Here is a 15928-nt window from a genome sequence, read left to right on the forward strand (position 1 = left end):
ACTAGACGTCTATGTCCACGAAACTAGAGGTGGTTGAATTCTCAACAACTAAAACCGAGGAAATTTTCGGAAAAAAAACCTAAGAGGCTTACAATGCTCTTCATTCTGCAACGTAGTTCTAATGACAAAGTGACCTATCCAAAAGCTCTGCCATTAATTTTTCCCTTGATACTCCCAATTTTTTCTCTCGATGGTTTGGAATTAATTCAACTGTGGATGAATTTTATTTGCTGCAAACGCCATGTAAAATTGCACAAATTTACCATCAATGCCAGTTTAGTACGCATTTTGAGGAAGTCCGAAAAGCTCCATACTATTCTTGCATTGAAAATGGCAAGGCTCGAGTTCAATGAAGCACAAAAAGGATTCTTAGATTGGTGCAAGGTCAAAATAATTCAATATTTTTCGTTGCTTCAGCCGCTCATTTTTCACCCCTCTCATCCTCCTCCCCTTATGACAGTGTCCCTGTCATCAAAATTAATTATATTCCTAACATAATTATTAAAGTGAGACCAACTGAGGTAGTGTCAGCAAATATAAACATTTACAGATCCCTATATATACGTACGAGCATTTGAGAAAAAATAAAAAATAAATCCAACAATTATCGAGAGAATCTTAACTGCGAATGCCCGCTGATATTACGACACTTCATTAACGGATATTCCCCTCTTTCCTTTCCCCAATTTCCTTCTTTTCCTCCCATTTTCTTCTTTTCCTTCCTCTCTCTTCCTGGAGGAATTATTTCCGACGAAGACGAAAATGTCAAAAAATTCTGAATAAAAATATAAGAATTTTATTTCTGATTTCTTAAATGATACATACAAGTGATAGAAAGCGACCCAGGTGAAAATTTCAGCAATTAATTATATCACAATGCGCTTAAAGTGCTCAACAGTTGACAGCCATCACTCTGGCTTAAGTCGTCTCAAATATTAGATCTAGAACCACTTTTGATAATTTTATCAATAGCAGGCACTTCACAGAGCAGTATTGGGTGGACAAAAAAAGTCAGAAAGTGCGAGGGACTTGGGAAAGGTCTGATGAAATTTACAGATTCAGAAACTTAGTATTTAGCTTCTGACAACTCATGTTTACTCGTATCATATAAAAAAGCGCTGAAATTGCTTTGAAACATCCCACTCTTCGTTATTATAACCGTGGTCTTGATTACAATTATTAGTAAAATCATTTGTTCCAAATCAGATTAATAATCTAAGTCCCAGTTCTAAGTCATTTAAGTTTAGGCCCCTCATCCGAGGCAAGCGGGAAAGAGGGTGTTTTTGGAATACTCTTTAAAAAATATACAGTGTTATTTACGTCGTGAAAAAGTATTTGCACAAAATTTAAAATTCGAAAGAAAACTCGCAGGTCATTCAACGAGAACACTTAGCGACGTTCCCCACTCGAATCTCTAGGTACTTCACCTGCAAGTGCACAAGTACAAGTATTATTTTTATATGACATGGCGGTAACTTATCATGAGTTTGAACTAATACCATCCACTCTTTTTATTTTTTCTTCACGATTGTGAGAGTTTTAGCGGTCAGCATAACCTAAGATACCTCCTAAGTATTTTTATTCTCCGCATTTCGATTTTAAGAGTGCTCAGGATAATATCTGAAATTCGTTTGTAGTTGGATTGAAATTTATTAAACAACTCGCGTTTGTCCGGTAGCTTGTAGAGTCCATACAATGTCTTACTTTGTATTTTTCATATCTAGCATTCTTTTGCTAAATCTCTTGCAAGAGACCGGGGCACACAAACAACCTGACTGGTGGCAATCGAGCATCATTTATCAAATTTACCCTTTGTCATTTAAAGATTCAGACGGGGATGGATATGGTGACCTGAGAGGTAAGAATTTCATAATGGTACTCAGTGATTTAAAATCAGACAAGTTGGTTTTTGCAATCGCTAGCGATAGCAATATTCGTCATGGGAACTTTTGCTTCTGGGATATGAAAATTTTAAGGTACAGTTCGTTTGTAGTATCTTCAGAATTGAAGGGCTATGTAATTTTGTGTCGACATCTCTTTTTTAACGTTTTTAATTTTTTTTCTTTGCATACAAGAAAGCTGTTATTTACCAATTATTTATTTTCGTTGGATTATGTATGGTTTTTGGAAGTTAACGCATTTAACTTTCAGTTTCGTTTTTTTCGGCGTAAAGTATGATATTTTTACTCTACGCATATGCCCGAATACGCATCATAACGACGGTGAAACTACCAAACCACGTATCTCGTTTGCGGTGTTTAAAAATCTCCGCTCACATTTTATTTTTTTGAAGTAGACCAAATCAATATCATTCCTTGAAATTTTCACAGAATTTTCTCCGCACGAAGAGGAAAAATCACGGAAATTTTCAAGACTGGACGTTAAGTAGCTTTTCATTTAAAAAATAAAGTATGACAGGAAGTCTGCGACGTCGCAAACCGAGATACGTGGTTTGGTAGTTTCACCGTCGATAAGTGACCTATGTGCTTCCTAAGTTGCCATTTTTTTCATTCAAATAGATGTAACCGAAATGTTAGATGTGTACTACCTATACTACTTTCATGTCATTGCTTTATTTATTTATTTACTTTTTGCGTAGGTATAAATTGTTATTTTTTGCTGAATTTTGGAGAAAATATTGCTTTAAGAACGTGGAACTTAAATAATTTTATTGAAAAAAGAAAATACCATCATTAATTTGGGCGAACAGAGAAAATATACATCAATATTTGGGTCAACAACTCTCCCTGATTATATAAAGGATGAATATATTAGTATTTCTGTATCAAAAAACTTAGCTTTTGTCTTCAGAGATACGATGATTCTAGTCCCAGTCAATTTGTTTTATTGAAAAAACAAAAAAACAAAAAATAAATAAAAAAAAAAAAAACAACTGAAATGTTAGACATACTATTTTCATGTCTTTCTATTTGTATCAATAGGTACTTTTTGCTTAACTTACGAACGTTGAATGCAAATTAACTTTATTGAAAAAAGAAAATAACGTCATTAATTTGGGGGAACATGTGGCTGATTATATGAAGGAGGTATATTCCAGTATTTTTGTTTAACATATTAACTCACGAGAAAATGTTCGTACATTTATCATCTACTATTAATTATTTTTTGATGATTAGTCTAAAACATTCAATACAACCATTAAAAAGTAGTTCCCATCGTCGGATATCGAACTCCCGATCGCCGGGTGCCCGCACCTTATCAAAATTACGAGGTGGTTTAGTCAACTAGGCTATATCGGATCCACGTGAGCGAGAGCAAAAATAGCATTTAAAAGACTCGGGCAATGGGCGGGACTTATCACAAGAGACCTTGACTGCTTTTGGGATATCAAGCGCATTGCTGTAGGAGCCATGGTTCGCACTGTTTTAATGCGTCTCGAGGTTCATCCCAGCATGCATTTCCGATCGCGGCAGTTGAGCTAAGGCAATATTTGCGTATCCATGAATTAAATCAATCAATCGAGCTCTGATTTTGACTTCTTTATCCGTAACGAGTCCTCCAGAACAATTTTCCACCTTGTACGATGGTTATTATTTCTTTACTTCTATTTTTCAAATTTGAGGTGGGATAATGGCGGCTTCTCAAGAGCACCGAGGTAGGCGATCTTTTGCACCAACGAACAGAAAACTGATGGCGAAAAATAACCAATCAGAACCTCCCAAAAAAAAGAATTTGCCTAAAAACGGAACTTCGTGGTTCTGCGCAGATTTACCAGTCAGACACGACATCTCAAGGTGGAAAAAAACTCGCTGAAAGCGAATTTTAGCAATCAACACAACTTGACGTAGAGACATGATTGGCTAAAAAATACAACGGTTTTTGATACATCGGAAAATCAACCAAAAATCGGAGACTGGGCGAAACGCTCAAGGTCGCAGAGGTATAGGGAATCCCATAGCGATAGCAACGGAACGATTGTAATATCATGGGGAACTCCGTTCCCATGACAAAACATTAACTTGTAAAGGTAACGGCAATAACATGCATAATGCTTCCAAAGTGCGGCATACTTCTCGAAGTCTGTAATTATTTCAAGATGATCCATTCCTAATTAGCTCCATTTCATGAAAATACGTTCTAAACATTTCAGATTATAATTTAGGGGTCGCGCACACACTCATTAAAATTGGTCTAGTAAAGATTATATTGGTTCAAATGGGGAAAGGGGATGAAACTTGCTGATAAGATGCAGATTCATCGTGGACTCAGGGACCAAAAAAAAAAAAAAAAAAATGCAATTTGGGTTGGAGAGTGATCTTGCCACCCGTAGTTTTTGCGACTAAGTACCAATAATGTACCTCCAGTCACACCCAACTAAAACTATTTTTCTCCTCCAAATTGTCCATGTACACTTTGTAATAATAAAAATGTAGAATCGATACATATTTACATTCAAATCACTGATACCGCATCCTAATCGAAAGGTTTGTCGCCAAAATTCAAACCAATTAAATTTTTGTCAGAACTTTTTTTGCGCGACTTCTAAAAATTCGATTTTTGGACGAATTTGTTCGTTTGTTTTATAATGAAATCCAAATGATAGGTCAGCACAGCAGTAGCTCTAATTTACTCCAAGCCCCTAAACAAGTTATTCTTTATCACTTTTCCCCCTTGGCCTAGAAGCTCCGCTTTACGTGAAGGTATTTAGACTAAAATGAAATCTTTGACACAATTCATGTTTGTCAGTAGTATTTGTATGCGCCATTTGGACATATTTCTACCAAACGAAACTATGTGCATTAAGACATGAGCCCCGAGACCCATGAGAATAAATGGATAACAGGGCTCACGTCATAACGCACATAGTTCCGTTTGGCAGAAATACGTCCATTTGTCGGTCTTTGAATTGAAACTGAGGGACTGAAAGTTTGCGTCAATTTCTCCCCTCTTTTGGTTTTTCAGGAATTTTTGAAAAATTAGATTACATTGAGGGCATTGGTGTGGATGTGATTTGGATTCAATCTTTTTATAAATCACCCATGAAGGACTTGGGATATGATGTAGCGGACTTAAAGTCAATTAATTCTCTATTCGGCACAATGGAAGACTTTAGGGAGCTGCTTGAAGCAATTCATGCAAGAGGTGAGACCAAATCATGGCTCTGACGGGTAAGCTATTTTCCCTGATTAATCCTCATAAATTTGTCCATCAGTCTTAAACTGGACGCAAAAATGCAATAAATTCATGTGTTATAGATTTTTTCTTGAAAACATCCAAATAATTGTAACCTAAAACGGGTAAAGGGGCCTTAATTTCCACGCAAATATTCAAAATTCAGTTATTGACACCTGAGAAAAAAAGGAGTGCTCTACAAATTTCGGGACAAAAAACGCCCATGAATTAAAGTCATAGTCAAAAAGAAATAATGAAAGTTTGTAGTTCGGGAACGTACTTTCATAAAAAGCTATTACATTTACATTTTGCCACGATGGGGGCTTGGATTAAGATTGACACATTGATTCTTGAATGTTTGATTAAAATGAAAATGTACACAATTTTTGGCACAAAACTAGCGCAATGGCTCTTATCTTGTTCTGTGTGGTATTAGAGATTCTTTCGTCAAAACGTCAAAAGTCAATTTTTTGACCCAATATGAAAAAAACTTGTTCTAATTTTCTTATTTGTTTATTAGGAATGAAGTTACTTTTGGATTTTGTGCCCAATCATTCAAGTGACCAATGCGAGTGGTTCAAGCTTTCTTTACAAGGCGTTCATCCTTACAAGGATTATTACATCTATACAAAGAAAGTCAACGACACTCATTCCACGTATCCAAATAACTGGGTAAATTTTACCTTATGCTGTAAATTAGTATAGAGGAGCTGAAAGTTCGCAGCATTCAACACCGAACTTACATCATCCAGTTTGATTAAGTTACACTAAAGATCAGGGCCGGATCTAGGGGGTGGCTACATGGGCCACGGCCCATGGCGGCAAATTTAGGGGGTGACAAATGTTGTAATTCTTTCAAACGTAGGTATCAAGAAAAAATCTGATTCGGGAAAAAAATTTCAAACGAGAGAAGGCGAAAAAATCTCTCATTTCTTGAGAGTTAAAGTATAGAAATTTCTAATTTGTTCGTCTATCGGCGATACAAGAGACAGCACCTTTCATTAGTCTAGTTGAGAGAGAAACCAAACACGCAATTTGGCCTGGAGCAGCGCGGCGCAGAGAGCAATGATGACGAGGACTTGAGATGGAAAGGAGAAGCCCTCCTCGGCGCGCCGGTCAGCATGAAACACGTATTAGCGCCTACAAGACTCCATGAATACTTCACGCATTGCGTCAAACGTAGTGCGGTCAGCAGCGCAGTAGTTGGCGTAAAACTCATAGTGCCTACAAGACTGCATGAATACTTCACGCATTACGTTAAAAACAGTGTGGTCAGCAGCGGTCGGCGTGATACGCACAGCGCCTACAAGACTGTAGGGATAATTCACGCATTGCGCCAAACACAGTGCGGTTGGTGCGGTGGCGGAAATTAAAATCATTAAACCACATTCATGTTTATTCTTTCATAATTTTTTCGTTCATTTCTTATACATGAAAAGCCTTGTCCACACAGAGATAGGTTTACGGAACTTAATTTTCGCGCAAAGTTCCGTGAACTTTGGCTAGTGTTGATAGGGCTTTCACAAAAAATGTGCCCAACACGAGTAAACGCGTCTTATGTACATTGTTTACGAGGTGAGTGGTATGAAAATATCTCATAGGCTTCTCTTTGTCTCATGTAAGTTATATAATCGTAAATGTACAAACTACCTTATACATAAACTGTATTATACTGTTATACAGTATACTATATGTATCTTACTAGCCCAAGAAAAGCCCTTTTAATTTGGAAACTCACGTTTGTTTAATTACTAATTATTTCCGCTCCCTTCCTTTTCCTCCGTAATAAATGAATGAATAAAAGAAACCTCTTCAAAAAATAAAAATACTTATGATGTCATAAAACAGGACGGCGCATTATCCATAAATTACCGTTCCTCAAAAAAAAATTAATCGGGGAGCATTTTTGCTGGGATTGGGGAGCGACTTGACCAAAGGAAACGTATGGATTTTATTTTTTCTAGCGTCTTTAGGAGCAAAGATCTTTTTTCAAACTATTTAAACTTTTTTGTACTTAAAATATGATACATAATAAATGTATTTGCTCTGCAGATCCCTAGCGAATGAGATAATTGTGGTAATAATAAATCTTGGATCAGAAACGGAGGACGTTTGTGCCAAAACTTCAGCGCCGAAATTGCCCTATACTATGTTTGTGCACACAAGCAGTATTCATTCTGGTCTCCGTGCTGGGTAACTTTCTTACATTTTTATTATTATCTTTCTTAAGTTCTTCGTGTTTTTAGCAAATTTCTTCGTGATTCGATGATTACTTTGTCCCTTGACGTGGGATGTGTTCACGATAGACCTTTGAAAACAAATTACATACATATATATTTGGGCAATTGGGTAGAATTTATCATAAAAAATGCACACTGATAAAGAACCATGTAAGAATAAAGACATGCATCTTTATAATATAGCGTTTTGAAATTTTTACTGTTGATTAATTTTTAGGAAAAATCCAATGAACATTATTTATTAACAATATATTTTCACAATTTTGTACAGAATAAAGAAAAATTAGTAAAAACTCAAGTGACAGGAAATCTGCATCGTCATAAATTGAGTTGCTTGTTTAATGACATTCACCATTGACATTTGGACTGCATTTTGCAATTTGGAACTATAAATTCCGGCCCGGTTTAAAACCAACGTACCTATGTGACATTAGTTTCCCCATGCACATAAGTGTTTTTTCAGATGAGCCAGAACTTATAGTTCCAAATTGCAAAATGGAGTCCATATATGAATGGGGCATAGGAGTTCGATTCTGGACCTACCCCTCTCACCAAAAGCTCTCAACAAGAACATGAACCAAATTACCCATGTATAAAGGTAGATAAATACAACTAAACAACTTATTTAAACCGAGGATCTACCATTTATAAAAATCAAGGATTTGAAGGGAAAACAAATGCATGTCAATAATGATTTTTTCTTTTACATTGCAGAGAAAAGGTAAACACTTTGGGATTGGATGGAACAGGTTGTGTTTCGTTGCGACCATTCGCGACAGTGGTTTTAGCTACTAGCCATGGTGTTTTGGTGTCCAATTCAATCTCTATTTTACTTTTGACCGTATGTCTTAAATTTATGCAGTGAAGCTGTCTTGCAAAGCGCCGAAGTTATTGAGGAAAATATATAAAGTTTTTAAACCCTTCTGAAAAATTAAATAAAAGGATTAATCAATTCCCTAGCAGTACTTTTATAAATCCACCGACCTTTCTCATTGCCTTCCGGCCTCAAATAGCACAGATTAGAGTAGCACCGGTATAGAAGAAAATAAACTCCAGGAATGAAATTATTATGAAGAAAAATTCAAGATCTACGAGAAGTTGATCGAATCTTTATTACCAATGAACAGGTCAATTTATTTACCATGGGATTTTGATTGCACATTGGTGTCTCAGCACTTATCGTCCAAGTCTTACGTAAGTTTCTTATTATTGCAGTTTACTTGCGCCATGGCATTCAAATGAATATAAATTGAAAAAGTCATTAATTATTAATGAAAAACGGAACACCCAAAATTTTAAAAAAAGAGATATCTCACAAGAGTGGAGTCACAATAGGTTTACTAATAAACGAAAAAGTAAATTATATTTGATGACAATCAAATAATTTAACCCAAAAATATGATCTCAAACTTTCTTCATTCATATGGGCTGCATTTTGCAATTTGGAAATATAAATTCTGGCTCTTCTGGAAAAACACTCATGTGCATAGGGAAACTAATGGCAAATACGTTGTTTTTAAACCGAGCTAGTATATATAGTTCCAAATTGCAAAATGTAGTTCATATGAGGAAACGATAGACGCGAGCACCACATGAATATTTGCGAAAGGAATTATGAGCGCTCTAACCAGGTGTTGGTCATAATTTTGATCGTGATTAAAAAATCACGAGTGTTGGTTCTTGCTTCAAGCCAAAGTAAAGATAACATTTATAATAGATATAATTGTTAATACCACGAGGAGATAGCGTCCTCTCTTCATATTAGCAATTGTAAATCAAACATCCATGACATGACCCGCCCGAGACTGATCAGGGTTTCTCACTTTGTTTTCAGCCCTCTTTGACTGCTTCTAAGATTCTTATGAATCTCCTTCTTGTTCCACCTTTATTTTCTCACCTTTAAACGATTATTTTGACCTTTTGTCGCATTATACGTCATGACCACTTATGACCACTAGCCAGGCTTGAATGGTCGTGTGAAAATAATGACAGAAGAGAGGTTGCCAAAGAAAATGCTTGATTGCCTTCTTCTTGAGAGGAGGCTCTAATGAGTTGCAGAGAACCAAAGAACGCTGTAAACGCGGTGTTTATGTACGCATGTAATTTTACCTCACAAAATTCGAAAGAAATAGAAAAAAAATTACATATTTTTAAAATATTTCAGAAATTTTTCAGATTGCAGTTCCCAAAAGAGGCTAAATCGGATTCCAATGGGTCAGTCGCTCAGTCGCAAAATTGCATTTTGACGGTCTAAAGTTAACGATTAGCAAAATTGACTAAGATCAATTGGATTGCATTTTGCAAAAAGAAACCAGGAGCATTTCTATGTTACTAAGATTGTGCAACTTCTTTTGTCTTGGAAGAAAAACCTGATCATCTATAAACAGCTTCTATTTTACCCACTAAAAACTGTAAATTTAAGACAAAATTACCATGTAAATTTTCTATTTTTTTAGGATGTCAATAGTTATATTACAATGGATGAAGTTGTACAATCTTAGCAACATTGCAATGCTCCTGGTTCCTTTTTGCAAAGTGCAATCCAATTCTACGTCCACCATTGACGAAGATATCGCCCATCAAAAAACACGACGTATGACGTCATCCACCGCGTGCATTAGAGCTATTTTTCGCCATTTTATCATTGCATTTGGGCGAAAAAATTCATTATGAGATACTTCTGGCGTTACATTTGAGTTTGGGAAGCCCTGTCTAGGGTCTTGGTTGATTTTGAGCTGACCCGATGCAAGTGCGCTCCAGAATATTGGTCGTGCACGCGGTAACGATTGCCGATCGGCGGCGAGGCGGGACAGATAACTTTGAATCAGATTCGAAGACCTCTCTTTAACACTTCTCTCTCGTTCCCTGGCTCAGGGTCTTTATAACCAACGATTCTCAAGTCAGGTTTTGCGATATAATTATTTCCACTACTTTTGACCCACCGAGTATCTCAGCTATTCCTATTCCTCATGTATAGTAAATTTATTCGGTGTGAAAGCTCTAGAGGTGGAAAATGTTGCACGGTTTATTCTTCAAATTGAAAAGAACCCAGGCACATTTTGGATACTTCAAGAAATCCTTTATTTATTATCTGAGGGACTCACACACTTAGGAGACGGCTTTACGCATTGAATTGCGTAAAATGACCGGACAAAGGTATAGCTGGGAAAAAAAAGAAGAAGAAAAAAAAACAAAAAAAACTAGAATACTTCCTGACTTTTACACACTTTGATGGTTATTTTCATGTGCAGTTACAGGAAAATGGATACAAGGATGAATTGATTTTCGGATTTTGGCGGTTTTTTCCTCTCCTCTCTGTTGGATTTCTTATTTACGCTGAAATCAGTTTTTGAAACGTTGTCTATTCTAATCGCTGTATGAATTTTGGACAACATTTGCTTGAAATGCTTGAAAACATCTTGTTTTAATATTACGAGCACGGGCACGTTATTTTCCAGGAAATTTGCGCACCTAAAATTAATCATTTTCAATATTTTTATAGTTAAGACGAAAGTATCCGTTTTCTTGAAAAGTTAAGTATGAGTATGAAACAACCACCAAAAAAAGTAAGACTGGGGAGGCGCAGTCTAAATTTCATTGGTCACTTTCTCACTTCATTGGTCTGGTCAGTTTATATAGAAATGATGACGTGTGTGGCACAATTTTTCGTTTCCTTTAACAAACTTGCGATTTATTCGCAACTTTTAATCAGCCCAGTAATCCTCAATCTTTACAGCACGGCATTTAATCGGGGCACAATGTTTTACTCTAACCCCAGTATATCGGATCAAAAAATTGTTGACTGGCACAAATACAGGAAATTGCGATTTCCTCCTGCAGTGTTCACGACACACGATGCTCTAAATTTAAAAGAAAACGAAGCAGAAACACATCGGCTTATCTTCCTGCCCGCGGAGCAAGTTATGCTCATCCGAGACACACCAGTTTTCTCAAGAATTATCTCCCATAAAAAAGAAACAACATTTACTGCGAAAAATTGAAATAACAAAGATATAAATATCGATTAGCAAAGTTCAAAGGTAATCAGCTTACGAAGGGGGCGAGGAGGGGGGGGGTGCGAGAGGGGTTTATTCGGGACCGAGCCACTGCGTTACGGCGTGAAAAATTATAGCACTCGATCGCCGCGGAACCGGTTTCAGTCCGCGGTTTTTTCATCCGACCAAACTACATAAGGACGTATTTATGCTAAAAGGAACTAAGTGCGTAGGGTTTGCGTGTAACATAGTTCCTTTTAGCACGAACACGTCCATAAATTGAAATAAAGGCCAGTGACGCGGGGGAAGGGGGGGGCTGAAAAGTATAAATGGCGGAATGGAAGCGTTCAGGTGGGACTGATAATTAGCGGAGCAAGTTGGCTTTGCCCGGACGAGCAGCCGACAAGAGCGATGTAGTAATTGTACGGTGACTCGAACGACTCGAACGCGCGGATATAAAAGTGAGCGCCCGCTCGATGCGCGAAAAACGATTATTTGCGCATGCGTCCTGTGACGGCGTGTCTCAGCGCTGGAATATCCCATGTTGCCGTTGCTAGAATCCAAAGGTCTTGAGACGTGTTGTGAGCTTTTTTTTGGTCCGCCTTATATGAAGAATTAAGGGTTGTAAAACCTCCCAATATCTTGAAATAATATAGATCTTATAGAAATTATAAAAAGTATCCCCGCAACTTCCCGCTTCTGTCAGAAATGTCGAAAAGCTGATTTTCGTGCAATTCAGGTCCAGTTGGACATCAGCATGCTAAAAAAAATCGTGTGCAAATTGATTAAAAGAAAAAGGACAAGGTACAGAAGAATTAAATAAGAATTCAACTGCTTCATCATCTTCATCAGATTGAAGTGGAGTCATTATCATAAAGCTGCAATAAGTGACAGAGAATTTGGAGTTTCAAGAAGTAAGATGTTTGCTGTCAAAAATTTAATTTTTATTTCCCATAACCCGCGGTGCTTTTGATTGGTTTAAATTACATTAATATTTTTTTTTTTTTAAATTACACTAAAATGATACATTTCTGCTCAATTTCACTTTATTTTTTATGAAAAAATTTGAAAAATTCAATACTTGCAAAACTATGGCCAACGGGCCATTTTCAAAACACATTTCCAAAATGGTATAAATGTGCATAAAAAAGGAGCTCCGGGCACACTTATCTCCTTAACTTTTCGGTTTTGTAATTTGCAAAAGGCCGGATTTTTTTCCTTGTGCTCCCAGCAAAAATTGATTTTTATTCTTAAAAGTGTGCTTCCATGGGTTGTTCATATATTCTGCAATATCCGCTATTTTGCCTTATTAATTGACGATTAATGCCCTGTTGACAAAATAGTTTTTAGTTTCTAATCTGCATCAAAACAGCTTATCAGTTTAAAGCCATTGAAAACGACGGATTATTCTTATGAATGAAAATTTGGTTTCAATACAGAGCAAAAAGGAAAACATACGATGAATACACAACTGAGTTGCGCCTAATGAACGAAGATACAACTTAATACAATTTGAAGCCAATACAAATGTGATACATGAAATGATACTATGTATGTGTATAGAAAGAGTATCGAGATGTATCAAAGGATCATAGTATGTTTTATTCATGAAACACGTGCTCGCTGATGGAAAAAGAAGATACGGAGAGAAAATGTCTGAGAAATGATGAAATTTAGGGTGCTTGCTCCAACAAAATGGAGTTTGTTGCGGCAACAGAGCGAGAGAGGCGAAAGATCAGAGAAGTGAGCCCATTCGCGCGGAAATTTATCGAGCCCCCTAAATCAGACTTATGCGCCTAAGTTATGGAAGCGACTAACTGATAAATATAAGTTTACAATATGAAGTTGTTACAGCTTCGAGGATTAAAGCACGGGTCCGCTCTGCATGCTGCTACCAGCCGGACCAGCTTTTTCATTCAATCTTTATATATTTATTTTGCATGAAAATGGTCAACGCGTTCACAATCTCCATCGGGATGCCAATCCGGTGGCTTTTTACGATGAGACTTCTGAGCCTAGGAAGTCAATTGGACGTATTTATGCTAAAAGGATCTATGTTGCACGCAATCCCTATGTGCATAGGTCCTTTTGGCATGAATGCGCTCAATTCTACTTTTGTTATTGATTTAAAGACTTCGTTCCGGACGAATTGAATCGTTCCTAGAAACGATGGTTGCGGCTCTTTAAAAGCAAATCTTAGATGGACAGAGAGATTTGACGCACAATTCTACATTATATTCGTTGGACATTTATGGCCTTGTCTACAGTAGTGATTGCCACTGTTTTAACTGTTACGATCGGAGTATCCTCAATGCCGCTAGAAGTGCGAAAAATAGACTATTTGGATTGATACACAAGTCTTTTGAATACCTCCTAAACATTCAAAATAGTTACTTGCATTATTATACATGTGGGAATTACAATACACATGCTGAAAAGTTAAGAATCAGATAAGCTGAGAGCGAACTGAGAAAAGAGAAGAATAATTCATCTTTACGGTATAAATTTTCGACTGTCAATTATAGATTTAAAATGTATGCAGATTACACTGGAAAAAGTGGTTCGATCAAAGAGAAAATATATTCTTGAATTGCCTTATTTATTTCAAGAAGAACGTTGCTTTTATCTAGTACGTAGAAATCCAATTGGTTCAGCAGTTTTATCATCGATTCAGGAGAAAGTCTTTTTGATGGAAAATTCTATAATATTTCTGTTTAAATCACGTAAACCTCTTTCCAGCGTATAAAAATTTCAATATAGTGATAAGAGAGCGAGAGACACAATAGCCCGAATGTAGATAACAATAAAAACACACTAAAATACAAAAACAAATGGGTATACAAGGCTAAAGGAGAAATTAAACAACCAGGACGTTTCGGGCCAATTACATGCCCATTTACATGATTTCAATATAATATCATTGCGAAAAAATATCTTTTGGTACTATGTTCCCCAGAAAATCATCTATCTTAAAACCAGAGGGCACGGTAATTTACGTAGCGTTTTAATTACCGAAAAGGATTGCAGTGTGTTCTTCATGCTACGTCATTACTCTTGTAAGAAGACTCCCCATAATAATTCACGCATCGTTTTTTCCTTATAATGCCATAGTGTCATTGCCATATTTCCCCAATCTGTCGCTTGTAAAAATATGCAACTCCAAACTAATTTTCCTCTTGCATTTTAATTGTATTCTGCGGGTTTTTCTTCTCACAGTCAATATATCGATGAACATAGTGGCATGTTTGTACTATCTTCCTGTGGAAGGTCGCTCGAGGTATTCGAATAATGTCCAGTGGCGTGGCGTGAATTGCGATGTATCGATTGTTATGCCATTTAAACCTATGGTAAAGAATCGATTATGAAGGTGTTCGCTGCGAACACCCTATTTATCGATCCTTTTCCATAGGTTTAAATGGCAAATCAATCGATATATCGCAAAGCACGCCACGCCACTGATGTCCACGCTCGCGTGTACACACATTAAACCTTGAGACCACAGGGTGCACTCCGCATTTCAAAACGTGTGATACGTGCATCCATGTATAGTCATCAGTATTACATTAATAACAACCGCAAGAGCGCTCTTGCAAATTAATGGAAGCAAATTCATTTAACACGCAAAACCATTAGTCATGAACCCTGACTATTACCGATTCACCCCGTTAAGTCCGAGAATAAATTAATACAAATAAATAATACTAAAGAATGGGAATACAGGTGAGTCCGGAGGAAAACTATAAAGGACTCGACTGTTAAGGTGTAAAAATGAGTTAAAGGTCTTGCGGCGAGCAGTAATTTTCGAAGCCGGAGCTGGGACTCGAGAGATGGGCAGCGCAAGCAGAAGAAGACGTGAGCCGTTGTTTGTATTAAGATGCATGCTTTCTGAGGGTCATGTTGAGATGAGAATAGGGTTATTTTGTTCGCCGGCGTCCAGTTTATGAAGATATCACAGAGGTCGGCTCGTAAAGCTTTCAAAACTTAGGCTGTCCAGTTGAGAAGATAATGCCGTAAGCCTGCGAGGGGAGCAGCGTAACGCCTCGGTCTCACAAATTATGAACAAATACCTGAAAATATTGTTTTTGTCTTGCCTTTTCAATATGCTCACCGGGGCCGCCTCTCCGGCTCTCTGCACCTCTCCGCACCTCTGGAGCTGGGACCCGGACGAGGATTAGGGTGGGAAGGGGGGTGCTCCGGGCGTTTTCCATCTTTCGGTTTCATCGGAACCGCAGCTCCGGCAGACGCGGTATCTCCACGCTGTCTGCCACGACCTCGTAATCCGAATCCGTTCATTTTCAATCGGGGATTACTATATTTACGCCGTTGTTTATGTGACAGTTGAATTTTTTTTTTTTTTTTTTTTTTTTTTTTTTTTTAATTGGCTCAATTTAACAGCCAATAGAGAATCTATGGCTTTTTTAGTTTTCTGGTAACGATGCATTTCGACGGTGTAAGTCGGCAATCACATAACTCCTTTGCGGTGTCAGAAAATCTCCGCCTCTATGTTATTTGTTTGAAAGAGAACAAATTGACATCATTCCTTGAAGTTTTTGCAAAATT

General features: G+C 37.2%; 1 protein-coding gene and 1 long non-coding RNA gene across 2 annotated transcripts; both read left to right on the forward strand.

Annotated features, from left to right (window-relative positions):
• Positions 1-844: 844 nt before the first annotated feature.
• LOC109041002 (amino acid transporter heavy chain SLC3A1) lies at positions 845-5838 on the forward strand. Its single transcript, XM_072301530.1, has 3 exons — positions 845-1858; positions 4924-5103; positions 5654-5838. Exons 1-3 carry the CDS (start codon positions 1696-1698, stop codon positions 5836-5838), a joined length of 528 nt encoding a protein of 175 aa, XP_072157631.1. The 5' UTR covers positions 845-1695.
• Positions 5839-6835: 997 nt separating this feature from the next.
• Positions 6836-8327, forward strand: LOC140224912 (uncharacterized). Its single transcript, XR_011900123.1, has 2 exons — positions 6836-7326; positions 8088-8327. It is a non-coding gene; the product is annotated as an uncharacterized lncRNA (long non-coding RNA).
• Positions 8328-15928: the final 7601 nt, after the last annotated feature.

Source organism: Bemisia tabaci, chromosome 6, assembly GCF_918797505.1.
Source record: "Bemisia tabaci chromosome 6, PGI_BMITA_v3".
Classification (NCBI taxonomy): Eukaryota; Metazoa; Arthropoda; class Insecta; order Hemiptera; family Aleyrodidae; genus Bemisia; species Bemisia tabaci.